General features: G+C 54.8%; 1 protein-coding gene across 3 annotated transcripts in view; it reads right to left on the bottom strand.

Moving 5' to 3' along the window:
• Window positions 1–363: 363 nt before the first annotated feature.
• Window positions 364–27,412, bottom strand: part of MMEL1 (membrane metalloendopeptidase like 1) — a 41,966-nt gene continuing 14,917 nt past the window's right edge. The window contains exons 2-23 of one of the 3 annotated variants that reach the window (XM_082367210.1): window positions 18,588–18,665; window positions 17,821–17,880; window positions 16,649–16,810; window positions 16,392–16,472; window positions 13,713–13,808; window positions 13,229–13,347; window positions 12,579–12,644; window positions 11,039–11,173; window positions 10,866–10,955; window positions 6,668–6,804; window positions 6,215–6,308; window positions 4,733–4,861; window positions 4,229–4,327; window positions 3,740–3,823; window positions 3,262–3,365; window positions 2,929–2,987; window positions 2,603–2,722; window positions 2,000–2,133; window positions 1,837–1,902; window positions 1,200–1,295; window positions 676–752; window positions 364–596 (exon numbers count right to left, since the gene is read on the bottom strand). In XM_082367210.1, coding sequence (XP_082223336.1) covers window positions 497–596; window positions 676–752; window positions 1,200–1,295; window positions 1,837–1,902; window positions 2,000–2,133; window positions 2,603–2,722; window positions 2,929–2,987; window positions 3,262–3,365; window positions 3,740–3,823; window positions 4,229–4,327; window positions 4,733–4,861; window positions 6,215–6,308; window positions 6,668–6,804; window positions 10,866–10,955; window positions 11,039–11,173; window positions 12,579–12,644; window positions 13,229–13,347; window positions 13,713–13,808; window positions 16,392–16,472; window positions 16,649–16,810; window positions 17,821–17,880; window positions 18,588–18,665 — 2,186 coding nt within the window. In that variant the 3' untranslated portion in view covers window positions 364–496. Of the gene's footprint in view, window positions 597–674; window positions 753–1,199; window positions 1,447–1,836; window positions 1,903–1,999; window positions 2,134–2,602; window positions 2,723–2,928; window positions 2,988–3,261; window positions 3,366–3,739; window positions 3,824–4,228; window positions 4,328–4,732; window positions 4,862–6,214; window positions 6,309–6,667; window positions 6,805–10,865; window positions 10,956–11,038; window positions 11,174–12,578; window positions 12,645–13,228; window positions 13,348–13,712; window positions 13,809–16,391; window positions 16,473–16,648; window positions 16,811–17,820; window positions 17,881–18,587; window positions 18,666–27,412 lie in introns of those variants that run through there. The other 2 variants (XM_082367209.1, XM_082367208.1) reach the window with 2 other exon arrangements.

Below are 27,412 nucleotides of genomic sequence, written 5' to 3'. Positions count from 1 at the left end.
TTGGGGGCATCGTGGTCATTGCTGTGCCCCCAGCACAGAGACCCTGGGGAGATTGTCAGGAGCGCCCTACCATTTCCTCACTTGGCCACCAGCAGTCAGCGGCAGGTGCAGCGGGAGAGTGGGGCACTTTCTCAGGTACTGTCACCCCGACGGCCGGCCCCGGGCCCTGCTACACAGACAAGGCAGCCGACTGCTTTAAAGCGTTTACTTAGCTCAAGTCTGAAGCTCGTGGACACCTGAGGAGGACGCGCTTTGGAGAGCGGGCAGAAGACCGATAACTGTGTCTACAGGGCTGCGGTGGGCGGTGTAGACCCTCGCGGGCGGGCGCGGAGAGGGCTCAGGGCCGGGTCGCGCTCCAGGCCGGGCGCGGCGCGGGTGGGTCGGCCGCCGGGAGCGGGGCGCGCGCCGGGTCCCCGCTGGCAGCACTGTCTCCGCGCGGACGGGACACCTCGGGTGGGCGGGTGGGCGTGGGCCGCGCAGCGCGGCTCGGCCTTGGCTACCAGACGCGGCATCGCACCTTCGGGTGCATGGGGGAGCCCCGCGCGCAGTGGAACGCGTCCGCGAAGGCGGCCAGGTTCTGCAGCGAGCCCAGCACCCTGCGGGTGGACGGAGGGGCCTGAGACGGCGCCGGCCCGGGCCCGGGCGCGGGGCGCGGGGGCGCGGGGGGCCACTTGCCTGTACTTTAGGGGGCTGTGGACGTCAGTCTTGATGGACTGGATGGCGAACTCGGGCCGGTAGGAGCCGCACCACACCTGTGGGCGCACGAGGGGCGTGGCCGCGGGACTTGGAGGAGGGGCGGGGGGGATGGCGTGCAGGGGCATGGAGGACCAGAGGGCATCCTGGAGGGGGCGGCGCGGGCCTGGGGAGACGGGTGCCCCTAGGGCTGTGGCGCGGAGGGAGTGCGTCCTGGTTCCTCTCTGGGCACAAAGGAGTCCCGCCAGGGCCCCCGCTGCTCCTTCTTGGGTCGGGGGAGGGAAGCCAGCGGGTCGCCCTGCTCCTTCCACAGCAACATCTGAATCTTCCCCAGCTCCCACGCTGCCACCATCCTTTCCCTCCAGGAAGCCTTCCTGGCGCACTGGTTCTGGTTCTGCCTGGCTTGCCCGCCAGGGTGTCCCTGGAGGCGTGCGTTCGTGGGGGCTCGCCAAGGACGCAAGCGGGGAGCCGGTTTGCAGCCAGTGGGGCAGGGGACTGTCTCGCACCTGTGCGTAGCTGATGAAGAACAGCTGCTCGTAGGTCAGCTCCAGTCCCGGCAGCTGCTGGTCCTTGCCGCCTTCCGCCACCCACTTCAGGTAAGCCTGCAGGCACCAAATGGGTGCTGGGCCAGGGCCTGCCCTCCTGGGGGCAGCACCGGGCTGGCCAGGACTCCGGGGTCCTTGGATAGGGGCGGAAGGGAGGTCTGGCTTCCGGGCCTCCTCTGGTGGGGGTCCTACCCCTGCAGCGTGGGGCCTCTGAGAACCCCAGGGACCATCTGAGCGCCGACCCCGGGCTTGGTGGGAGCCCACGGCCCGGGCAGCCCGCCACATGAATGAGCGCCCGACACCCAGTGCCCGAGGCTGCTGGTGCAGGGGTGTCGCTGAGGCTGGCGGGCGTGCAGTGACTGTCACTGCCTTACTTGGCAACGGACAGTGGTCTCCCCAGAGCGCGGAGGCCTCAGCTAAGGTTGGGGTAAAGTGTGGGCCTGCCCGCCTGTGGCTGGCAGGCCCCCCCAGGGCTCTGCCGCCTCCCCGTCACACAGAGAAGGGTCCCAGGACCTGCCTGGGCTTGGGAGGGGGTCAGTCCCTGCCTGGACCTGGTTGCCCCCCACCCCACCTCCTCGGGAGCCCTGCTTGGACGCACCTTGTAGGCCTGCCGCACCCCTCCATTGTCTGCGATGTTTTCCCCGAGGGTACTGAAGCCATTGACCTGCAGGCGGGAGACAGGATGGCGGGGGCGCCCGGGCTCCCCTCCTCCGCCCTCCCCCAGGCCAGGGCTGCGGTGTGTCCGGGCCGTGGCCACTCACGTTCTGGTCGTCGGCCAGGTCCCAGGAGTAGTTGCCATACTGGTAGACCATGCACTCCGACCGCTTGCGGAAGTGCTGGGCCGAGAAGTTACTCCACCAGTCCATCATGTTGCCATTCTTGTCGAAGTTCCGGCCTGGATGGGGGCGGGGGGCTGCCCACGAGGCCCGGCCTGCCCAGCGCCAGCCTCTCCCCCACGTCCTCCTGGGAACCCCGGTGTCTAGAGCTCACGTGAGCAGAGAATGGGCCCCCTGTCACGGGGCTGCTCGGGCCCTGGGGGACGGAAGGCTTCAGTGGTGTCCATGCCATCCCCCAGGTCAGGGCCTGGGGTCTTGGGTCACAGGACCCCAGAGGCACCGTGGACTAAGGACCCGTGCGGTGGCGTCCATGCTCTCTAAACCCCAGGGGAGGGGAGCACTGGGCCCTGGGGACACGGGGCTGCCCTCAGAAGGTTTCGGAGGTCTAGCCCTATGGGAAAGCCAGCCTCGGTGGCAGCTGGAGGCCCCTGGAACCGGGCAGGAACCAGGCAGGGGGCCCCCGCGCAGCGGTAGGCAGGGTGTGTTTGTGACTGGAGGTGCAGCTCTGACCCCCAGACAGCCCCGTACCGTTGTCATCAAAGCCATGGGTGATCTCGTGCCCAATCACCATCCCGATCCCCCCAAAGTTCAAGGCCTGTGGCTGCTCCTTGCTGAAGAAAGGGGGCTGGAGGATCCCGGCGGGAAACACTGTGGTGAGGAGGCGGTGGGGTACGGAATGAGCTGGGTGAGCACACCTGTGTGCCAGGCTCGGGGTGGGCACACCCAGGCGTCCTGTCATTTAACCTCACAGCCGGGGAGGTAAAGGTTATGATCCCCTGCCCCATTTTACAGAGGAGAAAACCTAGGCTCCGAAGGCAAGAGGGCAGGGCTTGTGGGGGGCAGGGTGAACATACCAATCTGGTTTCGGTTTGGGGAGTAGAACGCATTCACCACGGCGGCCCCGATGTTCCAGCTGTGATAGACAAGTGGGTCATTCAGAGCCCAGGTCTCCCGGGCCTGCCCTCCAGGTCCCCCTACTCGGCTGACCAGAGCCCACCCTGACCCGTGCACAGCGGTCATGCCACGAGGCCAGCACGGCCAACGGCCAGGGCAGGGTCTAGGCCAGTCCAAAGCCCTGGCTTCTCCCTGGGACCCCACAAGCAGAGGGCGGGTGCAGGGGGGCTCTGGGTCAGACCCACCGCCCTCCCCCGCTGGCCCATTCCCCCCCCGCTTCCATCCCCACTCACAGGTTTTGGTCCACCTTCTCCCGAAGCTTCTTGAGGCTCCGCTGGGCGCCAGCCTTGAGATTCTGCAATCCGTTCTCAAAGTACAGGTGCTCCGAGAAGTTCAGCTACAGGAGATGGGTGGGCATGCGTGTGGGGTCCTCGAGGGGCCCGGGGGTAAGGGAGGTCAAGGGCGGCTGGGGACTGGCCTCAGGACTCGCCAGGCAGTCCCAAATGTGGCCCACAGGCTCTGGCTGCAGGTGGATTAGGGGCCAACCCCGGCTCTGTGCATTTACTGGGCGAGATCCAAGGCCCTCCCGGCCGTGGTTTCCCCACCTGTAATGGAAGGTGATGCTAGAGCCCCTAGAGCATGTGGCCAGGTGGCTGAGTTATGTACGGAATCCACCCCCGGTAGTTGAGGGCCCAAGGTCCTTGCGGGCTGGTTCAGGGGCGGGTTGGGTTGGGGCGAGGGGACAGGTGGGCTGTCTGGGGTGGCACGCACATTGGAATACTCCTCGTCCAGGTGCTTGTTCCCCTCCTCCAGGATGTAGTCGGGATACCCAATCTGCTCCCGGATGCTCATGGCCTAGGGACGAGAGGGGGGCCGGTCCATGCCCGCCCCACTGTGGGCATCCTGGCATTGCCCCCGCCATGTGGGTAAGGGGCTAAGGGACTCGCCCTCCTTGCAGGCTGTGGGGAGGCTAATGGGGACAGAACGTGGAAGGGTGAGACCGACCTTCGCACCCGGCCGCCAGCCAGGGGTCTGGTGGGGAGGGGCCGAGCAGAGCTGCTTGGCTGCTGTCTGTCACACTAGCCCGGAGGGGCTCCTGCTCCCTGTGGCCGTGGCCGCCCCCACCCATTGCGGGGGTGCTGGGGGGTCTCACCTCTGCCCACAGCCCCTTCCCGAGCGAGCCCCCCACCCCCCAGGCGGTGGCGATGATTACCCTGTGCCCCTCGCACTGGGGCCACCCTCCCCCAGCCTCCTGCCCACCTTCTCCTGGGCCTTCTTCTTGGATGACTCATCCATCCAGCTCAGCTCGTCCAGGGTCTCCACGAACACTGCCCGCAGCTTGTCGATGAGCTCTCCGACCTGGGGGGAGCGCATGACCCTGGTGCCTGGCTGATCGGCCCTGGGGTCTCTGCAGGGGGCCACTCCAAACGTGGTGGGGGGTTGGGGGCGGGATCTGATCCCCTGGGACAGGGTCCACATGGCAGCACTTTGTCCTGGGTGGGCCTAGGGCCTGCCAGGCCCTGGACTCACGCCTCGTACAACTTGTCCCCTTCCCAGGCAGGCCCGCGGGGCTGGGGGTCGGGGCCGATAGCTGTTGGGGGACCAGAGGCCTGGGGCGGGCAAGGCTTCCCCGCATCCCGCTGTGTGATGGGGCGCCGGGCAAACACGTGCTCCCCGGTACCGCTGAGCACACAGGCGCTGCTGGGGCGAGAGGTGCCACGGGCTGGTGTCCCCTGGCCCAGGGTGGGGTCGCCAGACACGTACCACATTCTTGCTGTCCCCGGGGAAGGCCTCCTTGACGTAGAGTGAGCCCACGGCGCTCTCCATGTTACTGTTGACGTAGCTGACGCACTCCCGCCAGCGCACCTCCTCTACCGTCGTGCCGTACAGCGCCTGGCACGTTTCATTTCACCACGTTTACCAATGTCTGCTTCCCTGGCCTTGGCCCCAGCGTGCCCAGGGGCCAGTGGGGGACATTGGTGAACTCAGACACTCCCTTTGAACACCACCCCTGGTGTGGGAGGACCGGGTGTGCAGTTTGGAGGCCTGGACTCCCGGCCCAGGCCGACCCCGGGGTGCGGGTGCCCTGCCCGGTCCCGAGTTCCTCCTTGTCCCCTGTCCCTGCCACCCTGGCCTGGCTGTCTGGCCGACTCGGCTCTCAAGGACTCCAGCCCTACCCCAAAGCACAGGCTGGCGTTGACCTTGGGGGCCTTGTCTAGCTCAGCCGTGAGCCGCCAGCTGTCTGGGCCCTGGTTTTCCCATCTCCAGAATGACGATGAGAATGTGTGCCCGTCTGTCCCTGGGGACACGGCACAAGATGGAAATGTGTCCCCCGTCAGATTTCTGGCCCCACATCTTGGCCCCCTCGGAGCTCCGCCCAGCATCTGGCCACACGTTCCGGGGCTGTGGGGTTTGCTGCCTCTTCGGAAGTCAGTGTGACTCATTCTCTGTCCTCTGAGCTCTGGGCTTCAGCTCCCTGCTCCATGCTTGGCTCATAGTGTCCTCAGCCCAAGACGGCAAAGCAGGAGGCCTGATCGCCACAACCTGTTCTGCCACCATCTCCCGGATCGGGGCCGGACCTCTGCCCACCCCATGTCCCTGGTGAAGAACCTCAGAGGCCCCCGACTCCCCCGTTCCTCATCCCCCCCCCCATCCACACCTCAACTGCCTGTCGTCAGCACCTCCATCTAGTGCCGACGCCCTGGTCTACCCTCCCCCCCCGATGATGGCACCTGCCTCCACTCGGCCTGTGCCCCCGCAGCAGCCAGAATGACCACACCAGCAGGGCATCGGACTGTGGTTCCCACTCTTAACACCCCAGTGGCTCTCAGTGCACGTGGAATCCGCATGCTGCTCTGGCCCATGGTTGCCTCCCCCGCCTCCGCGACCTCATCTCCTTCCTTCCCCAATGTGACCCTGGGGTCCCTGCCCCAGGACCTCTGCACTAGCTGTTTCTGCTCCTGGGAATCTGGCCTGGGTCATTCGTGCCTTGAGGTCTCCATGGTCACTTTCACAGAGAGGCTCTCCCTGCCCTCACCCCCTCCCCTCACATCCTACTTGCTGGTCTTGAAAGAGCAGATTGTGCTTTGTCGATGGCTTATCGTTACGCTGCCCCAAGAGGGCGTGTCTCATGAGCCTGGATCACAGCTCTGATCCCAGGGTGGACCTTGGTGCAGGCCCACAGCAGGTGGTCAGTGTTATCAAGGAAACAGGCCAGGCTCGGTGCAGGGGCAGGGCGTCGCTCACCTTGCGGTAGTTTGCGCGTGCATCCTTGAATCTCTGGCTCAGGCTGCTGATGCGGTCCAGCACCAGGCGCCAGACCAGGTAGTTCTGCATGGTCCTGGGGCAGGAGGCAGAGGGCAGCGGATAGAACAGGTGCGTGCTGTTTGCCCAGGGAGAGGGTGTGGTTTATGGGCCCTTGGACAGCAGGCTCCACACCAAACGGAGACTTCAGGGTGGTGGAGGAAATCTCCAAGACGACCCCCAGATACATCCTGCCTGCCCCTGGATGACCCAAGGAAGGGTTCGCATCTCTAACGTAAGGTTCCATTGGCCACAAACATTTGACCCCGTCCTGTCCCTCGCGCCTCAGAGTAATGCTTTATGGGGTCCTCTCCTGAGAGGAGGAGCTGTTGGGGATGAGGAGAGAGCAGGGGAAAGATGCTGACACCACCTCTTGGGACCTTCCTTGAGCCTCACCTGGATGAGTAGACATCGATGATGTCTTCAAGATTCTGGAGGTAAGGGATGCCGTAGACCACCACTTCCTCATCTGGCAGCAGCTTGATTTTGACAGAGGATAGCACAGATTGTATGAAGAGAGTCCAGTTAAATCCCTGGAGAAGGAGGGAGTGAGGAGAAAGAGGGAGAGATGGAGAGGTAGACACAGTTCTTGGGCATCCAAGAAACCCAGCCCCCTCTAAAGAATATTCAAGAAATAAGAGAGAAGGTGCAGGTAATCAGAATCAGGAAAAAGGCGGGTGACATTACTACAGAGCCTACCAACAGTAACAAGAGATTATGGCAATATATTGGAAAATTCAAGTGTAATGGAAGAATTCCTGGAAAAACACAATTTAGCAAAAAATGAAAGAAGAGATAGAAAATTAAATAGTTTTGTATGTAAGAAACTGGATTATTTAATTTAAAATATTTCCACATAGAAATTTCCAGACTCATCTGGCTTTTCTAGCGGATACTATCTGACATTTAAGGAAGACATAATGCCAATCTTAAACTTTCCAGAGAAGGAAAAAAGAGAAAACTCTTTCAACTTGATTTATGAGGCCAAGAATAACCTTAATACCAAAATAAGGATATTAAAAGGAAAGATAACAATAGGCCAGTCTCATTTATGCTAATTGATACAAAAATTCTAAGCAAAATATTAGCAATCGGAATTCATCCATACCTATATAAAATGGATAATGCAACACAGCCAAATTAGATTTACTCAAGGAATACAAGTGTGGTGTAACATTTGAAAATCAAATCAATATAATTCACTATGATAACTGAATACAGAAGGAAAATCACATGGTAATTTCAATAGATGCAGATAAGGCATATTAAAATTGACTATTCATGAAAAAGACTCAGCAAATCGAAATGGAAGTTCTGTAATCTAATAAAAGGATCTATACAACAGCAGCAGTGACAACAAACAAAACCCCACTCTACAGCAAACAAAATTAAATGAAAGCTTGCAAAATGTTGCAAGCTTTTCTTCTGAGATCAGGAAGGAAACAAGATAGCTACTGTCATGACTTCAGCATTATGCTGAAAGTCCTAGCCAGTTCAATAAGACAAGAAAAAAAGAAAATCAACAAGGATTGGAAAGGGAAGAAATAAAACTTATTTTTTACAAAGGACATGATTCTGTGTCTATAAAATATTAAAGGATAAACTATTAGAACTACTACATGCTTTGAGTAAAATTGCTGTATACAAAGTATTGCTGTATACTAGCAACAAACAATAAGAGAAATTGCAAAATGATACCATTTACAATAATATTAAAAAACCAAGCACCTAGGAACAAATGTGATGAAAGATATGTAAGGCCTTGAAGTAGGAAACTATAAAACTTATTGAGAGAAATGAAAGAAAACATAAATATATGGAAGTTTCGTGGATCAGAAGACTCAACCTTGGGAAGATGTGAATCTTCCCCAAATTGATGCTTAGATTTCAAGCAATCCCTGTCAAAATCTCAGCAGCATTTTGTGTGTGTGTGTGTGTAATTGACTAGCTGACTCTGAGTCTTGTAAGAAAGTGCAAAAGATCAAGAATAATCGATTTGAAGAACAAAGTTGGTAGACATCAAAACTTATCACAAAGCTATAACAATGGAGGCAGTAGGTTCCGGCACGTGAATAGACAGAGAGACCAATGGAACAGAAGAGAGTTTAGAAATACACACACAGGTACAAACGCACAGACCCAGACGTGCACACAGGCACAAGTGCACAAAAAGACACTCGGTCTTTAATCAAGTTGGCACACAGTGCAGTGGCTAATGGGGGAGTCTTTTCAATAAATGGTGCTAGATCATCTGGACAGCCACAAGGAGCACATGAAACAATTCCTTCTTCTCACTGTATATAAAAAATCAACTCAAGGTAGACTGTCGACCTAAACAACCTTGGCAGGCAAAGATTTCTTAAGCAGAGCACAATGAACGCTAGCCATAGAGAAAGGATCCATCCGTCTTTGATAAATTGGACTATTTTAAGCCCTCCTTTAAAAAAAAAAACCAGTATGAAAGTAAAACAGCAGGCTGCCCACTGGAAAGGACATTTACTACACAGAAACTGACCAAGGGGTCACATCCAAGGTATTCAAAGAACTAAAAATCAGTGAGAAGAAGGCAGATATCCCAGTAGTACAGGTGGGCAAGAGACTTGCGCAGACACTTCACAAAAGGGGCCTCCGTTGGGCAGTCAGTGTGAAGTAGTGCTCAGGGAAAGTCAAATCCAACCCAGATGAAATTCCGCAACACGTTCATCTGCAACACACCCATAGATGGGCTAAGACGGAAGGAACGAGCACCGCCAAGCACTGGAGGGGGCGTTTCACACACTCCTGTTGGGGAGTGTAAATCTGTGTGATGATTTTCGAATGACCTGTGTCCTAAGACCTGGCCACTTCATCCCTAGGTGGACACCTGACAGAAATGCTCGCGTGTGCATGCCAAAAGATGTGCGTGAGAATGAACGTAGCAACATCGCTCAGAAAAGTCCAGAAGTGGAACTGAGCCAGAGGCCCAGCAAGAGGAGAACAGGGGCACAAGCTGTTGTGTGTTCTTAGGATCGATCGTACAGTGATCAGGGTGAGTGAGGGGTTGCTGCTGCCCCAGCGAGATGAGACGTAATGACGGTGAGATGTAGTCTCACCTACACAGAGCGTAGAAGAAAGCAGCCCAGTGCACGCGTGTGGTGGAAGCCGGGTGCTGGCTGCTTTGGGGAGGAGGGCAGGGAGGGGGCTGTGTGGATGTGCTCACGTGTGGCAATTCTAAGCTCTATAAACGCATTATAGTCCAGACACCGCGAGCCCTGGGTTCCTGCACGTGGCCACCCCTGCTCCGGGGCGTCTCCACGGCACCTTCTGGCCATCTGCGTTCCCTTCCTCTCACTGCCCACGTTTGGTCCATTTGCAAGTCCTGCTGGTTCTCCCTTCCAAATGCATCCACGAGCCACGCCTCTCAGCACTTCCGCTGCCGCTGTCCCAGGCCGCCACCTGGTCCCGCCTAGGTTGTGCTGCAGCCTCCTGACCCGTCTCCCTGCTTCTGGCCCTCAGTCCCTTCCCTGTGTCCTCAGCAGCCAAGTTCTCTTCGCTATGAGTCAAGTCCTGTCCCATCAAAGCCGGTGCCTTCAAAATGGCCCCGGAGGCCCGACACGGTCCACCCTCCCTCCCTGGCCTCGGCTCGCGCCCAGCCGCCCTGCAGCCCCGGCCTCAGGACCTTGGCACTCGCTGTTCCTCTGTCTCCCCCTTGCCTGCCCTCCGACACACTCTGCAGGCCACATCTCTTTTTCTCCGACCCAAGCCCTGGGCGGGGGCTGCCTGCTTTGTTCATGGATGGAGTCGGTGCCAGAGCACGGCTGGCCCCTCAAAGTGCCCGCCTGGGAGGGGGCGAGCTGGCGGACGGTGCGGGGTGGTGTCACAGCAGGCCACCACTGGGAGCCGGGAAGGAAGCGCGGGGGACGATGGGGCCTTCTGGAGCACCAGGTGCAGGAGCCCCGGGCAGGGTCCCCTCCGAGTTTTCCCGTCTTGTTTTATGGCTCCAGACACTTAGGTTTTCTGGTCAGAGGAAGGAGCTTCGGGTCCTGCCTCTGACGGTGGGTTCCGTCCGCAGCTGCACCCTCCTCCCTCTGACTTGGGCCCCAGTCGCCGCAGTCAGCTGGCTCCTTCCACAGGAGGAGGCCCCTCTGACTGCTCAGAGCAGGCGGAGTGAGTGCGGGGCCTCGGGGGGTGCAGGCCTGAGCCCCCCTTCCCGGGCTGGGCTGCCCCTCTCCAGCCCAGGCCCGGAGCCTAAGCCTGGCCAGCGGGAGGGGGAGGGTCCGGGGGTCCGGCCGTGGGGCCCCCTGTCAGGGGCAGCGCTGCGCTGGGGCCCCGAGCTGGGCCTGGGGACAGGGAGCCCCGGGCGGGGGGCCTGCCTGACTCGGGCGGGCGGGTCAGCGACTCCCCCCCCAAGGCCGCTCCCCTGCTCAGAAGACTTGGGACGTCGCAACGGCCACGTCACAGGTGGGTGGCCCCGCATCCCCAGGCAGCCAGTTGACACCTGCCGTCCCCGTGTGGACATGTCCCCGTTTGGGTGACCGGTCCCGTGGGCCCCGCTTGGGGTGGGCGTGTTTGAGGCGTAGGGGAGAGAGGCGGGGCAGGCACGGCTGGGACTCACCTTCAGACCGAACTTGCTCTGGAGCTGCTCCAGGTCCATCCTGTGGTACAGGGCGGTGACGTCATGCCGCTCCTCCGGGGGGGCTGTGGCCTGCAGCGGGGCGGGTGGTCAGAGGCTCGGGGCAGCTGGCCTGACCCCCCCCGACCCCGTCCGCCCCCGGTCCGCGGCCTCACGTTGGCCAGCTGCGTCTCCAGCTCCAGCACCTGGGCCATGTCCTCCCGCACCAGGTCGCTGTTCTTGGGGAGGTTCATGTCCGCCCGAAGCATCGTGGCCACCGATACCATGAACTGCAGGTAGGCTTCCCGTACCTGAGCCAAAGGATGAGGACACAGTCTGGCGGCCTCGGCCACCCTGGCCCCATGGAGCTCTCTGTGGGGGTGGGGTGGGCATATGCCACAAAGCAGCCCTCGGGGTGCTCATCGGCTTGGGGGTTCCAGATGGCCCACGCCTCCCAAACCAGGGGCCCTCAGCGCTGGAACTCATGCTCCTGGCAAGCCGGTGGGTGGGGAGGCTGTGAGCCCCGTGGGTGGACGGCACCTGCTCCCCAGACCTGCTGGATGGGCTGCTCGCCCACCCACAGCCAGACGCTCAGGGCCGGGCTCCCTGCTGCATCCCTTCTATGTGTGACCCCAGTGCCTGAGCAGCTCGCACGGGACCGGAGACCTATTCCAGTGGACCGCACAGCTGCATATAAAGTGCGGGGCACACAGTAGGTGCTAGTAAAGGCCCAGAGCCATCGGGCGCCAGGGTTCAGACGGGCTGCCCTAGCCAGGCTCGCCTAGGCCGGGCATCAGGAGCTGGGCCCTGAGGCTGTGTGCTCCTCCTGGACCCGCCTTCTTGGGGCCTGTCTGGGGGGGGCGTTTCCTCGTTTGCAGGCAGGAACCACAGAGGCCACCTTTCCCCAGTTACTTGGCATCAGGCTGGGCTGACGCCCCCACGCCGGTCTTGGCCAGCAGCTGCCGGGCCTGATCCATGGCTGCCAGGCGTGAGCCCTTCCAGGGGCCCCAGTCCCTGCTGCTCTGAGTTGGGTTCCTTGGGCTGTTCTCCCAGCCCCACTGCCCACTCCACGGCTCCTTCTTTTGGCCACACTTGTCTTTTCTCTTGGCGGGACCCTCCCAGCCTAGCTCACAGCCCACCTCCTCCACGAGGCCCACCACACTGCGTCCAGACCGTGGGCCACGTCACCCCTGTCTTTCAGTCTGCTGCCCCTCTTCCTCCCCGACTCCTCCTTCCACACCCCCTGGCCCTGTCCCGCGCGCCTTGCTGCTGTTCGGTTCCCCATTTCTCTTCTCCTGGGTGCAGGAGTCGGGTGGCTCAGGGAGCGGGCTCAGGGCCCGGGTGGCCTGCATTCGGATCTCTACAGGCCCTGTGCAGTGAGCCGGCGGTGTGGACCGCAGTCCTGCCCTGGCGAGATGGGGATGGCGGGGTGTGCCCCTCGGGGCTGCAGGGCTGATCCTGCCTCTGGGGGTTCAGGGACACCCCTATGATGGTGACAAAGGCAGGGGTCCACGTCTGCGTGTCCAGCCCTCAGCGCCAGGCTTGAGCCACGCAAGTGCCCACAAAGGCTAGCTGGGGGGTTAGTGTCGAGTGGACACACAGGGAGCTGGGCCACAGGTGGGCCTGGAGTGACGGGCGGAGGGCGCCCAGAGTGGAAGGGGCCGGCGGGAAAGCGCCAGTGGGGGCAGGTCCAGTGTCGGGCTGCCCCCGACTCACCTTCTGGTCGCTGCCCGCACTGAAGTAGTGCTCTCGGGACGGCATGCCCAGGGTGGGCTGGTCTATCTGGAGACAGAGCGTGGGAACCTGGGCACGGAGCTGGGACACCCCTAGCCTTGCCGAGGTGGGCCCAGCCCCCTCCCCTCCACCATGCTGTGCCTGGCGGGAACGGGCGCTCCATCTGGAGCGTGTGCAGGTACTGGGCCCCGACCCCCGCTCTGGGGCTGGACTGCAGGTGGGCTGAGCGGTGGCCAGGGGGTGCGGGCCACCCACAGGGCCTCGGACAGCGCCCCTCCCAGAGCGGAGTGTATATTCCACGCGGGGTCCTCTGCGGCCTATCTGTGGCCAGTGGTGGCTCTTTGAGGTCGGGCTTTCTGTGCTGGTGCCAAAGGCCTGGACGGACCGTCCCGAGGACCAGCTCGGCACCTGGGCCGCCCCTCTGGTCAGGACACGGGCCCCAGAAGGCCCAGCAGAAACCCAGACCATCAGCACAGGTCCCCCGAACTGCAGGTGTGGATGATAGCAGGGCCCTGGGAGCATACGCGGGCCACCCGCCCCCTGTGGTAACAGCTGTCCCCCCGCTGCCCTGCGGGAGCCCCCAGCCAGGCCCAGGGGACCCGGCCTACGCGGCCCCCTGGCGCGGCTCGTACGTAGATGATGTGCTGGCTGGAGTCCTGGTCGTCGTTCCAGATGAAGAGGTCGATGAGGACCCGCCGGTTGAACCGCGCGTTCATCACGGCCAGCTGCTGTTCCAGCTCCCACCGGGGCCCTGGGGGCCAGCACCCCTCGCTGGAGACCTGCCAGGACCTGGGGTCCTAGCCCCGCCCCTCGTGCAACAGGGGATCCCGGAACTATCCCCACAGAGCCCACGGGGATCAATAGGGCCCTGCGAGCAGCGCTGTGTGACCCCACCCCCCGAGTACAGGGAGCAGAGCCCACGCTGAGAGCCGGAGCCCGGGCCCTTCCCTAGGGCTCTGGAAGGAGCCCCTCTGCAGAGTGGAGGGCACCAGCCGCTGGGAGCCTGTCAGCAGCTGCTGCAAACTCTCCAGCTCGGGCCTGGAAGGTCTGTGTTCCAAGGAGCCCCAGGCCCAGGGCCACCCGCCCACGCGAGGCTGCCACCAGGCCCTGCCTTACCTATGCTCTCGGTCCACTTGTCCATGGCCACTGGCCAGCCTCCTACCACCTCCAGGATGTCCAGCAGGGGCTGCGAGTCTCGCTTTTCTATCTCACCTGAGAGGGGAGGGAGCGGTCGCTCACCCGATGCCCTGGCGGGGAGGTGGGGGGGGCGGGCGTGACGCCCGCGGGCACATGGACCCGCGGGGATGCTGGCGCCCAGGGCAGAGACTGGCCCTCCCGGTGCAGACTCTGCAGCACAGGACACGCAGGGGCCTGGAAAGAGCAGAGACGGGACGCAGGCGGGAAAGGGCCTGGGGCTGATGAAAGCACAGGCGCCAGCAGGACAAGGGTGTGGAAGGGGAGGCCCTGAAGCTCAGAGAAGCCCAGGCGGTGTTCTGGAAGGCCGGGAACGGGCAGGGGCGGGGGTCCAAGCCGGCGGCTGGGAAGCCCGCGAGCCCTCCAGCTCCAGCATTGGGTGGACGGAGCTGCTGACAGAGCACGGAGCACAGCTGCCCAGCATGGGGGCGCCCAGGAAGCTTGGGAGAACTTGGCATAAGAACCCGCAAAGGTGGGAATAGAGCTGGCCCGCTGCTGACGGGTGGAGGCTTCGGGGCGGGGAGGGCCTCGCCGGTTGGTCGCCTGACCTGGAGGGGCGGGCTGGGAGGGGAGCAGTCCAGGGGGAGGGGGGCGGCTCCAAGGGCGCCCTGATGGGGGCTGGGGCCTGGGGGAGGGAGAAGCAGGGTGTCCCTCGTGGCTGGTGGGGGCACGCTGGGCTTTCTTTCTTGGGTCCTGAGTTGGGAGCAGGGACAAAATCTAGGGAGCTGCCAGTGACGGGTCAGGTCGGCCGTCTCGGGCAGATCATTACAGGAGTTACTGTTTGGCTGCCTGGGCTGGTTCCCGTAGGTGACGGCCGGGCCGCCTGGCTGCAGACCGGGGGTCAGGGTTGTATTTTTATACACGGTCTGGCCATTGTCCTGTTGTGTATTTGGTCTCTCAGGCCAGAAACTCTATACAGGTGGGAACACAGCACATCTCCTTCACCTGGCAGGTGCTGGCCAGACTGGACCACGTGACCTCCTGTTTCCATGGGGAGGAGAGGAGTGTGCCAGCCCAGGACCCCATGGAGACACCACGATAATGCTGGGGGCCCTACAATCTCGCTATTAGGTACACCAGAACCAAACCCCGCCCTCCAGGAGACCCCGGGGAAACAGCCAGCCTCGAACCCTGGTGCCGAGGAGGGGAAGTGGTCCCCCAGAGCAGCCGGAACCACAGGCTGGGTTTGCAGGCCCCCAGGCAGGCGCCTGAGGGAAGACGGGCCGGAGGGGCCCAAATGTGTGAGTCCTCTTAACAGGAACCAAAGCACTGGGAAACTCCCCCCCACCCCTGCCGCACAACACACACATACACACAAACACACACCCAGACATACACACATACACACAAACTTACACACACATAGACATATATACCCATATACACACATACACACCATAGGTATAATGCCCATATGCACATATATATGTACACACATGTACACACAAAACACCTAAATACACACATACACACATATACACACATAGACATACACACATACCTACACACACATATACACACAAACACACATATGCCTATACACATAGACATACATATGCATATACACATATATACGTACCCACATATATACATGCATACACACATGCACATATAGACACACAGACATACACATAGACATAATACACATACACGTGTACACACATATACACACAGAAACACATAAACACACACATTCCTACACACGTGCATATACACACACACACAATAGACATGCATTTGCATCTACACACACACACACACACACACACACGCACACACACACACAGTAAGATTATCTCTTGATTCTGTCTTAGTCAGGCTCCTGAACCTTCTGCTGGGTCCATCACTGCACCTCCTGGTAAAATCCAGTTTTAGCGAGAACTCTGCGTGGTCATTTTAACCAGAACGCCCCCGCCCGCTGAATATCTGATCCCTCTCGGTAGCTGACTGGAGTCCTCACCCCTCACTGTCCCCCAGGTGATGTCTGACTGCCCGGCCTGCCTTCAGCAAGAGTCCCATTAGGCTAGTTTTGCCAGACACGCCCCCCCCCCGCCATGTTTCCTGTTAGTAGTCTTCCATTCACTGAGCCCCTCCTGCCCCTCGGCTATAAACCCTCCCCTACCTGCCCTCGCTGTATCTGGAGTGGACCCAATCTCCTTCCCCGTGCTAGACCCCACTGCAGCGACGCCTGCACCTACTGAGACGGCCCTGAAGAGTCTGCCTCTTACCGTCTTTACCAAGTGTCCTGAATAACGTTTCCTGCAAACCACACACAGGCACGCACGTGCGCACACACGCGCGCGCACACACACACACACGCGTGTGCGGGTGCATTTTCCCTGGGCCTCCCAGGCAGACTCTTCAATGTCTTCCTCCTGCCCGGGCACAGCGTGGCTGGCTGGGGTCAGGGTGTGAGCCGGTCCCGGGCAGCTGGCAGTCAGCCTGGACCCCGTAGGGCACCTGGGCCCGGTGGCCAGGCAGGGGGGGCACACAGTTCCCACCGGCACGAGTTTGGGGTGGCACCCACTCCACCGTGCCCTGTCGCAGGGCCACGGGGTCCTGGAACGGGGTCCTGGCGGGGCAGCTCCATCGGCCACTCACTCTCGTTCATGCAGGAGCGGTACAGCATCTTGGCTTTCTGTATAGCTGGCCGATCCTTGGTGGTGGAATTCTCCAGCACCCCTGTGGGCAGAGGAGAAGCTGGACAGAGGCCTGAGGAGGCTGCTGGGGAGGTCAGGTCAAAGGTGCCTGTGTCCCTGCCGCACCCAGTGGAGGCCTTTATCCCAGGGGACTCCCTCTCCCCGGTGCCCACTGGCTCGACGGGCTGTCCCCACTCCTCCGGTGGAGGCCGCGCTCACCTTTGAGAATGATCTCCAGCTCATCCCGGAGGATGTCGAAGACGCTGTATCGCGAGTTGGTCTCGGGGACCACGTGGCGCCGCAGCCAACCCCCGCACGCGTACTGGTAGAAGTCGTCACAGGGGTCCTTGGACGGGTCCATGTTCTGGAGGATCCTGGCGGCTGCTCGTCCCCAGGGGGTGCAGAGGAAGAGGGGAGATCCGGTGTGGACAGCCCGATGGGCTGTCGGGTATTCAATCACGGCCCTGTGCCCTCAGAAGTGTTAGTCACCCCGGGACCTCAGGGAGGTCGGCAGCAGGGCCTCCAGTTCTAAGGATCCCACTTATCAGCCACGTGAGCTTGGACCCCGTGACCTCTCCGATCCTCCGCTCACACATCTGCGAACCCGGGACGCCTGCGGTCCCACAGATGGCCAGGTGTTGGCCGAGCCTGCCCGGCTCACAGCCAGGGGTCAGCACTGGCCCTGCCCCTGGAGCCCCCTTACTGGTCAGTGTGTCAGTGTGTCCTGTGGCGGCTCTCGCCCACCACAGGGGTTTGTTTTCTGTTGGAGGAGATGGGTTTGCTCCCAGAACCCCATGAGGCAGGGACAGTGGGGCCCCCAGGTTCCCGGCAGGATGCTGTCAGCAGAGGTGGCCAGGCTGGACCCCAACCCAGGACCCTCCCTCGCCTTCCGTTCCACTTGGCTGGGACCTCGCAGGGGGCAGCGCCACAGGAGTCCATCCACTACCCCAACGTGGGCAGAAAAATCACATTTCTGAGTTTTTACACTAGTGTTTCTTCATACCATTTTCACTGTGTTTTATCTGCAAATAATGGCACATGGCGCCCAATTTTAAGACAAATTCCTGGGAGAAAACTTGAGAGAGTGTGTGTGTTTGTGTGACCTTCTTCCTGTAAATGCAAAAAAGAGTGCCTGGGGTCCCTGTGCCAGCTTCGCTGTGGTCACGGGGGCCTCTGCAGCAGGGGAGCAGCTTCCTGGGGGGCAGGGGAGGTGAGACACCCGCAGTAGAGTCCCTGCCCCCAGGCACATCCAGGGTCTGCCCACCAGCCCGCTGCCGTGCCTCAGGAGCGGGGTGGCTCCCCGTGGCCTCGAGCAGTGCCTGTGCCAGCGTCACTGGGGCCCCGAGCCCCCTGATGGGGCTGTGGAGGGCTCGGAGGGAAGGGGGGCTTACCTGCCATCACGCAGCCAGGGGTGGTGCAGGTTTCGCCTGTGTCCTTGGGCTTTTGGATGTCTGCGGGCAAGGAGCAGTGTGGGCACTTGGCGAGGACGATCGGTGCCGGTGGGGCTGGCGGGGTGGGCGGCGCACAGGTGGGGTGGGGAGGGATAGGGCGGGCAGGGTTAAACCTCGGTCACCCCCACCCCCATGGGCGGTCCAGCCTGGGCCCTGAGGGCATCTGGAGGGCAGCCTGCATCCTCCCTGGGCGGCCCAGGCCTGGAGCCTTAAGTGAGGGTAAGCTCATTCTGGCTTGACCCCTGCAGTGACCTGGGAGCCCCTTTACACCCTCTGAGCCCCACGGCTGAGGGCTGAAGCTGGCCATTCTGCCCTCCTGCCTGTCGGCCCAGCCAGCACTCACCCATCAGGCGTCACCTCCTCCAGACAGCCTGCCTGTGCGGTCCCGTCCCTGCACGCCCTTACTCTCTCCCAGCCCCCCACCCCCTCACCTGCTGGTTGTATCACTGTGCACCTGCCGAACCGCAGGAGCAGCTCCCTGGAACTGCCGGTTCCCAGGCGCCCAGGAAGCATTCTGCATCCAGCAGGTGCTCACGGCTGCATCCCTGCCACTGCCCTTTCTCCCCATGGGACCCTGGTACCCTGGGCAGGGCCCCCTGTCCTGCCGCACACCCCCGGGCCTGCAGTGGAACCCAGCCTGGCCATGCGGGGTGCCATTTCCTAGCACCCCCCTGCTCGGGTCGTGTTGGGAGGGAAGACAGGGCTACCTCGGGGTGTTCGTTTTACAGTGGTCTTCTCTTCCTTTGAGAAGCAAAGCCGGCTAGTAAAGAGTGGCAGCTGCTTCCCTGGGGAGAAACACAGCACTCAGCTTTCCCTCTGCCGCCACCGCCTCCCGGCTGCCTTGGGGCCGACCTGGGGCAGCACAGGCATTCTCCTGCGGAGGGGGGTCCTGGGGGCTCTGGGTATTCCTTGTGTAGGGCTGCGACCCCTTCCCGCTGTAGTGAGGGCGGGTCACCAGGCAACCAAGACACAGGGGCTCCAGCAGAACTCAAACCTGAGCAGAGGGGGAGGGGTCTCCCCTGGCTTGTCAGCCTCACTCTCCAGGCCCACCGGCCCTGGGGCCGCAGCTGCCGGGCCCAGAGGGGTCCTGAGGCAGGACCTCTTCCCCTAAGAAGTGCCCTCTGACATCCTCCTCTACCGCGGGGTCATGGGCTTCACCCAGGCCAGGGTGGGCAGCTCCTGGGGTCTACCAAGACAGGGACGATAGGCCCTTTAAGGGGGAAAGGATGTCCTCTGGGGGGTCTCTTTCTGACACACTGGCCTCAGCTCCAGCCCCTCCACCTGTGCGGGCAGCTGAAAGTGCAAAGTCGCTCTCCCTCATTTGTCCACTACGTGGGGGGCAGGCACTGCCTGGTCAGCATCGGCCTGGAGGGGGTGCAGGAAGGGGGCGTGAGTGGAGGGAAGGGGGAGGGTCAGGTCCAGGGAGAGAGCCCACCAGGCCTGGCCACCTTCCCCATCAGGGAGACCCACGGAGAGTTGGGCAGGAGGGAATAGGGCCTCATCCAGGTCAGGGCCGTGAGCAAGCCTGGGACCCGGTTCAGCCCGGTCCCTGAGACCGCAGAGGGTGTAGGAGGCCCTGAACGTGCTGGGTGTCCCCTGGGGGCCTGGCCATTGGAGGGAGTGTTTATGAGACGTGTGATCTGGGGGGTGGGGGGGTGGGGAGAGGTGTTTCTCCTCCACCTGTTAGTGCCTGCTCTTTCCACCCATCCATTTGTTCATCCATGAATCCAACATTTGCTAATATTATCGACCAGCCCTGGTGCTGGGCTCTGGAGATTCAGGTCTGAGTCCCACACGGGCCCTGCCCGTAAGGGGCCCCCAGTCCAGTGGAAAAGGAGAAAAGTGATGCATGGATTGAGGCAAACCGTGGACGGCCCCGTGGATCAGAAACAGAGATGCAGTGCTCGGTGGGTGCTATGTCTGTCTGCCCCACGGCGTCTGCCGGTCTCAGCAACCCAGGGCCTCTGGACAGGGGCCACGCCCTCGGTGGAAGAGTGAACTAGGCATCTGAGCTCTGGCCAAAGAGATGGTGGGGGAGAAGGGGTCTTTGCTTCTCATTAGGACGCAGAAAGTCTAAGCAGACTGTGGCTACCACCTAACAAGGACAGCAAGCTGGAGAGGCGACATGAGAGCTGAAGACATCAAGAAACCTGAGTGAACCGAATTCCAGAAAGGGCCGAGCCCTCCCAGGACCAGAGGGACCTGCGGCTATTTCACCTGCAACCGGGGCAGGAGGAGGGGCAGGCCTCCTCCAGGAGGGGCATGGAGTGCGGGGATTTTTAACAAGCCCTTTGCTCCTGCCCGTGGGCTGGAGGGAGGGATCCGGGTTCCAAGGAGCCCCTGTCACACAAGGCTCTGGTTCTTTCTCTGGGGCCTCCCATAATGCATGGCGGTGATGCAGGTGAAGGCAGGGCCAGGGCAGGAAAGCTGGGAGAAATCCTCCTGCATGAGGAAACAGGCAAATGTGACCCATAACCAAGAAAAAAACCCCAAACAGTTCAAAGTGGATTCGTTGGTGACCTGATGTCAGAGTTAGCAGACAAAGTCTTTAAAATCACCATGATAATTAAGAGAAGGGGTCTTGTACAAAAGACGGAAAAATATGTAGATAGATGGTGAATTTTACCAGATAAATGGGACTCTAAAAAAGAACTAAATGGAAATGCAATAAAAAGAGTGAGGAATTCATTTTTTAGGTTTAACAACACACTGAATACTGCAAAAGAAAGTATTAGTGTCAGCATATATAGATCAGTATCAATGATCCAACCTGAAGCACAAAGGAAAAAGATGAAAAAACCGAACAGAGAAAAACATCTAAAAAACACCCAGAGCTGACATGGTAGTTAACAGTGAGAGACTGGGTGATTTCCCCTAAGACTGGGAACAAGCAGCACTGTCCTCTCTCATCTCTCCTATCCAACATCACATGAGAGGTCCTACTGGTTCAATATGACAAGAAAAGGAAATATAGGTAACACAGACAGGAAAGGAAGTAATACAACTCTATTTGCAGATGACATGGTCATCTATGTAGAAAATCCCAAAGAATCAAGCAAAACAAAACAAAAACAAAACAAAGCAAAACAAAACAACAACAACAAAAAACTCCTGGAACTAATAAGAGACTATAGTAGGTGGCAGGATACAAGATTAATATACAAATTGCTTTCTTATATATTAGCAATGAACAACTGGAATTTGAAATTATCAAAGCAATACCGTTTACAATAGCACCTAAAAAATGAAAAAGTTAGGTATAAATCTAACAAAATATGTACAGGACCTATATGTGGAAAACTATAAAACACTGATGAAAAAAATCAAATATGTAAAGAAATGGAAAGATATTCCGTGTTCACGGACCGGAAGACAGTATTATCAAGATGTTGATTCTTCTTAACTTGATCTACAGATTCAAAATAATTCCAATCAAAATCCCAGCAAGCTATTTTGCATTTATTGACCAACTGATTCTGAAGTTTGTATGGAAAGGCTCAAGTAGCTAGAACAGACAACAACAATGAAGAAGAATGAAGTTGGAGAGACACATGACTTGATTTCAAGACTTACGATAAGGCTACAAGTAAGCCTTGTAGGAATAAGGCTACAAGGCATAGTATTGGCAAAAGAAGAGACACAGATCAATGCAACAGAATAGAGAGCCCAGAAATGGACCCACACAAATACAGTCAACTGACCTTTGACAGAGGAGCAAAGGCAATTCGATGGAGAAAGTATAGCCATTCAATAAATATTCCAAAAGGAAAACTGGACATTCAAATACAAAAACAAACCAAAAAAATTAGACACAGGCCTTATGCCTTACACAAAAATTAACTCAAAATAAACCACAGACATAAATATAATATGCACAACTGTAAAACTTCTTGAAGAAGACAGGAGAAAACCTACATGACTTTGGGTTTGGTGATGACTTTTAAAATATGACACAAATAGCATGATCCATGAAAGAAAAAATCGACAAGTGAGACTTCATTAAAGTGAAAATTTCTGCTTTGTGAAAGTCTTGTTAAGAAAATGAAAAAAGAGCCACAAACTGAGAGAAAATATTTGCAAATACATATCTGATGAAACACTGGCATCCAAAAAATACAAGGAACTCTTAAAACTCAAAAATAAGATAACATAATCCCAATTAAAAAATGGGCAAAAGATATGAAGACACCTCACCAAAGAAAATACACAGTTGAAAAGTAAACATATGAAAAGATGCTTAACATAATTATTCATTAGGAAATTGTAAATTAAAACAGCAGTGAGAGGGCTTCCCTGGTGGTGCAGTGGTTAAGAGTCTGCCTGCCAATGCAGGGGACACGGGTTCAAGCCCTGGTCTGGGAAGATCCCACATGCCGCGGAGCAACTAAGCCCGTGAGCCACAACTACTGAGTCTGCGCGTCTGGAGCCTGTGCTCCGCAACAAGAGAGGCCGCGACAGTGAGAGGCCCGCGCACCGCGATGAAGAGTGGCCCCCGCTCACCACAACTGGAGAAAGCCCTCGCACAGAAACGAAGACCCAACGCAGCCAAAAATAAATAAATAAATAAATTAAAAAAAAAACAAACAGCAGTGAGATACCATGACATGCCTATTTGAATGGACAAAATAAAAAACTGATAATGTCAACTGCTGGTGAGGGTGCAGAGCCCTGGGAACTCACTCATTGCTGGTGGGAATGAAAAACGGTACAGTGGGAACCGTTTGTTGTCTTGGAAGACAGTTTGTGTCAGACTCTTAAAAAACCAAACACTGTCTTACAATATGATACAGCAACTCCATTCCTAGGTGTCTAGCCAGCTGACTTGAAAACTTATGTCTACACAAACACCTGAATGTGAATGTTTATAGCAGACTTATTTATAATTTCAAAAAACAAAAAACAAAAAACTAGAAGCAACCATGATGTCCTTCAATAGGATTATGAATAAACTATTACATTTATTGAATGGAATTATTATTCAGCAATAAAAAGAACAAAGCTTTCAAGCCACAAAAAGACATGGATGAATCTTTTTTTTTTTGAATGAAAAGGTAGTTTAATGTCAAGAATATATATCAATAGATTGAAATCACCACATTTTATTTCTTTCATCTGTCTCTTTAAAAAATTGATAAGTACTTATATTGATGTCTGTTGTACTAGGCACTGTCCTAAGTCATTTACATATTTACTCCTTTAAACCTTCTATTATCCCTGGGGGAAGGTTTATTTTGCTTCCATTTCTTAGGTAAGACTCTAACCCCCAGGAAAGTAAAGTAACATTTGCAAGTTTTTGTGGATGGTCAGTGATGGGACCAGTACAGGAACATCCAAAGTCTGTGCTTGGAAACAGTGCCCCATGTTGACACTCACATTACAGATGAAAGGAAAGGAACCATGCACTTACCATACAGATGAAATCTCACACTACAGGTTAAAGGAAAGGAACCATGCACTTACATTATAGATTAATACCCACATAACAGGTTAAAGGAAGAAGAAACATGTGCTTCTCTCAAAAGTTGTAAAGAAAGCATATCTATTTCTAAATATATTTCCCTATTTCTTTTGCTTGTTTTCTGACCTTTGTAGTGCGTTTTGCCATGAGGAAAATTTTAATTCTTATATAATTAAATGTATCCTTTTTTCTTTGTATCTTATTAAGGTATTCCTAATGAATAATTTACTTCAAGTCTCCCAGGTTTCTGATACTTTTACAGTTTCATTATTTTTTTACTTTTAACTAGTTGCTATATCTAGAATTTATTAATGATAGCCATATTTTCCCACTTTTATTGAATAAGTTTTGCTACTGATCCAAAATGTACCTTTTATTTTAATCTCAATTCCCTTATGCTCTTGCGTCTAATTTTTTTTTTAACATCTTTATTAGAGTATAATTGCTTTACAATGGTGTGTCAGTTTCTGCTATATAACAAAGTGAATCAGTTATACCTATACATATGTCCACATATCTCTTCCTTCTTTCATCTCCCTCCACCCCACCCTCCCTATCCCACCCCTCTAGGTGGTCACAAAGCACCGAGCTGATCTCCCTGTGCTATGCGGCTGCTTCCCACTAGCTATCTATTTTACGTTTGGTAGTGTATATATGTCCATGTCACTCTCTCACTTTGTCCCAGCTTACCCTTCACCCTCCCCGTATCCTCAATTCCATTCTCTAGTAGGTCTGTATATTTATTCCCGTCTTGCCCCTAGGTTCTTCTGACCATTTTCTTTTTTTCTTTCTTTCTTTTTTTTTTTAATATTCCATATATATGTGTTAGCATACGGTATTTGTTTTTCTCTTTCTGACTTACTTCACTCTGTATGACAGTCTCTAGGTCCATCCACCTCACTACAAATAACTCAGTTTCGTTCCTTTTTATGGCTGAGTAATATGTCATTGTATATGTATGCCACATCTTCTTTACCCATTCATCTGTTGATGGACACTTAGGTTGCTTCCATGTCCTGCCTATTGTAAATAGAGCTGCAATGAACATTTTGGTACATGACTCTTTTTGAATTATGGTTTTCTCAGGGTATATGCCCAGTAGTGGGATTGCTGGGTCGTATGGTAGTTCTATTTGTAGTTTTTTAAGGAACCTCCATACTGTTCTCCATAGTGGCTGTATCAATTTACATTCCCACCAACAGTGCAAGAGGGTTCCCTTTTCTCTACATCCTCTCCAGCATTTATTGTTTGTAGATTTTTTGATGATGGCCATTCTGAGCAGTGTGAGATGATATCTCATTGTAGTTTTGATTTGCATTTCTTTAATGATTAATGATGTTGAGCATTCTTTCATGTGTTTGTTGGCAATCTGTATATCTTCTTTGGAGAAATGTCTATTTAGGTCTTCTGCCCATTTTTGGACTGGGTTGTTTGTTTTTTTGATATTGAGCTGCATGAGTTGCTTGTATGTTTTGGAGATTAATCCTTTGTCGGTTGTTTCATCTGCAAATATTTTCTCCCATTCTGAGGGTTGTCTTTTCGTCTTGTTTATGGTTTCCTTTGCTGTGCAAAAGCTTTGAAGTTTCATTAGGTCCCATTTGTTTATTTTTGTTCTTATTTCCATTTCTCTAGGAGGTGGGTCAAAAAGGATCTTGCTGTGATTTATGTCATAGAGTGTTCTGCCTATGTTTTCCTCTAAGAGTTTGATGGTGTCTGGCCTTACATTTAGGTCTTTAACCCATCTTGAGTTTATTTTTGTGTATGGTGTTAGGGAGTGTTGTAATTTCATTCTTTTACATGTAGCTGTCCAGTTTTCCCAGCACCACTTATTGAAGAGACTGTCTTTTCTCCACTGTATATTCTTGCCTCCTTTATCAAAGATAAGGTGACCATATGTGCATGGGTTTATCTCTGGGCTTTCTATCCAGTTCCATTGATCTATATTTCTGTTTTTGTGCCAGTACCATACTGTCTTGATTACTGTAACTTTGTAGTATAGTCTGAAGTCAGGGAGCCTGATTCCTCCAGCTCCGTTTTTCTTTCTCAAGATTGCTTTGGGTATTAGGGGTCTTTTGTGTTTCCATACAAATTGTGCAATTTTTTGTTCTAGGTCTGTGAAAAATGCCAGTGGTAGTTTGATAGGGGTTGCATTGAATCTGTAGATTGCTTAGGGTAGTATAGTCATTTTCACAATGTTGATTCTTCCAATCCAAGAACATGGTATATCTCTCCATGGATTTGTATCATCTTTAATTTCTTTCATCAGTGTCTTATAATTTTCTGCATACAGGTCTTTTGTCTCCTTAGGTAGGTTTATTCCTGGATATTTTGTTCTTTTTGTTGCAGTGGTAAATGGGAGTGTTTTCTTAATTTCACTTTCAGATTTTTCATCATTAGTGTATAGGAATGCAAGAGATTTCTGTGCATTAATTTTGTATCCTGCTACTTTACCAAATTCATTGATTAGCTCTAGGAGTTTTCTGGTGGTATCTTTAGGATTATCTATGTATATAGTATCATGTCACCTGCAAACAGTGACAGCTTTACTTCTTTTCCGATTTGGATTCCTTTTATTTCTTTTTCTTCTCTGATTGCTGTGGCTAAAACTTCCAAAACTATGTTGAATAATAGTGGTAAGAGTGGGCAACCTTGTCTTGTTCCTGATCTTAGTGGAAATGGTTTCAGTTTTTCACCATTGAGGATGATGTTGACTGTGAGTTTGTCATATGTGGCCTTTATTATGTTGAGGAAAGTTCCCTCTATGCCTACTTTCTGGAGGGTTTTTATCATAAATGGGTTGAATTTTGTCAAAAGCTTTCTCTGCATCTATTGAGATGATCATATGGTTTTTCTCCTTCAATATGTTAATATGGTGTATCACGTTGATTGATTTGCGTATATTGAAGAGTCCTTGCATTCCTGGGATAAACCCCACTTGACCATAGTGTATGATCCTTTTAATGTGCTATTGGATTCTGTTTGCTAGTATTCTGTTGAGGATTTTTGCATCTATGTTCATCAGCGATATTGGTCTGTAGTTTTCTTTCTTTGTGACATCTTTGTCTGGCTTTGGTATCAGAGTGATGGTGGCCTCATAGAATGAGTTTGGGAGTGTTCCTCCCTCTGCTATATTTTGGAAGAGTTTGAGAAGGATAGGTGTTAGCTCTTCTCTAAATGTTTGATAGAATTTGCCTGTGAAGCCATCTGGTCCTGGGCTTTTGTTTGTTGGAAGATTTTTAATCACAGTTTCAATTTCAGTGCTTGTGATTGGTCTGTTCATATTTTCTATTTCTTCCTGGTTCAGTCTCAGAAGGTTGTGCATTTCTAAGAACTTGTCCATTTCTTCCAGTTTGTCCATTTTATTGGCATATAGTTGCTTGTAGTAATCTCTCATGATCCTTTGTATTTCTGCAGTGTCAGTTGTTACTTCTTTTTCATTTCTAATTCTATTGATTTGAGTCTTCTCCCTTTTTTTCTTGATAAGTCTGGCTAATGGTTTATCAATTTTGTTTATCTTCTCAAAGAACCAGCTTTTAGTTTTATTGATCTTTGCTATCATTTCCTTCATTTCTTGTTCATTTATTTCTGATCTGATCTTTATGATTTCTTTCCTTCTGCTAATTTTGGGATTTTTTTGTTCTTCTTTCTCTAATTGCTTTAGGTGTAAGGTTAGGTTGTTTATTTGAGATGTTTCTTGTTTCTTAAGGTAGGCTTGTATAGCTATAAACTTCCCTCTTAGAACTGCTTTTGCTGCATTCCATAGGTTTTAGGTTGTTGTGTGTTCATTGTCATTTGTTTCTAGGTATTTTTTGATTTCCCCTTTGATTTCTTCAGTGATCTCTTAGTTATTTAGTAGTGTATTGTTTAGCCTCCATGTGTTTGTATTTCTTAAGGTTTTTTCCTGTAATTGATATCTAGTCTCATAGCGTTGTGGTCAGAAAAGATATTTGATATGATTTCAATTTTCTTAAATTTACCAAAGCTTGATTTGTGACCCAAGATATGATCTATCCTGGAGAATGTTCCATGAGCACTTGAGAAGAATGTGTATTCTGTTGTTTTGGGATGGAATGT

The sequence above is a fragment of the Balaenoptera borealis genome, assembly GCF_965194805.1.
Source record: "Balaenoptera borealis genome assembly, chromosome: 1".
In the NCBI taxonomy this organism is placed as follows: domain Eukaryota; kingdom Metazoa; phylum Chordata; class Mammalia; order Artiodactyla; family Balaenopteridae; genus Balaenoptera; species Balaenoptera borealis.
Note: the sequence above shows the minus strand (reverse complement) of the source record. Positions and strands in the feature narration are given on the sequence as shown.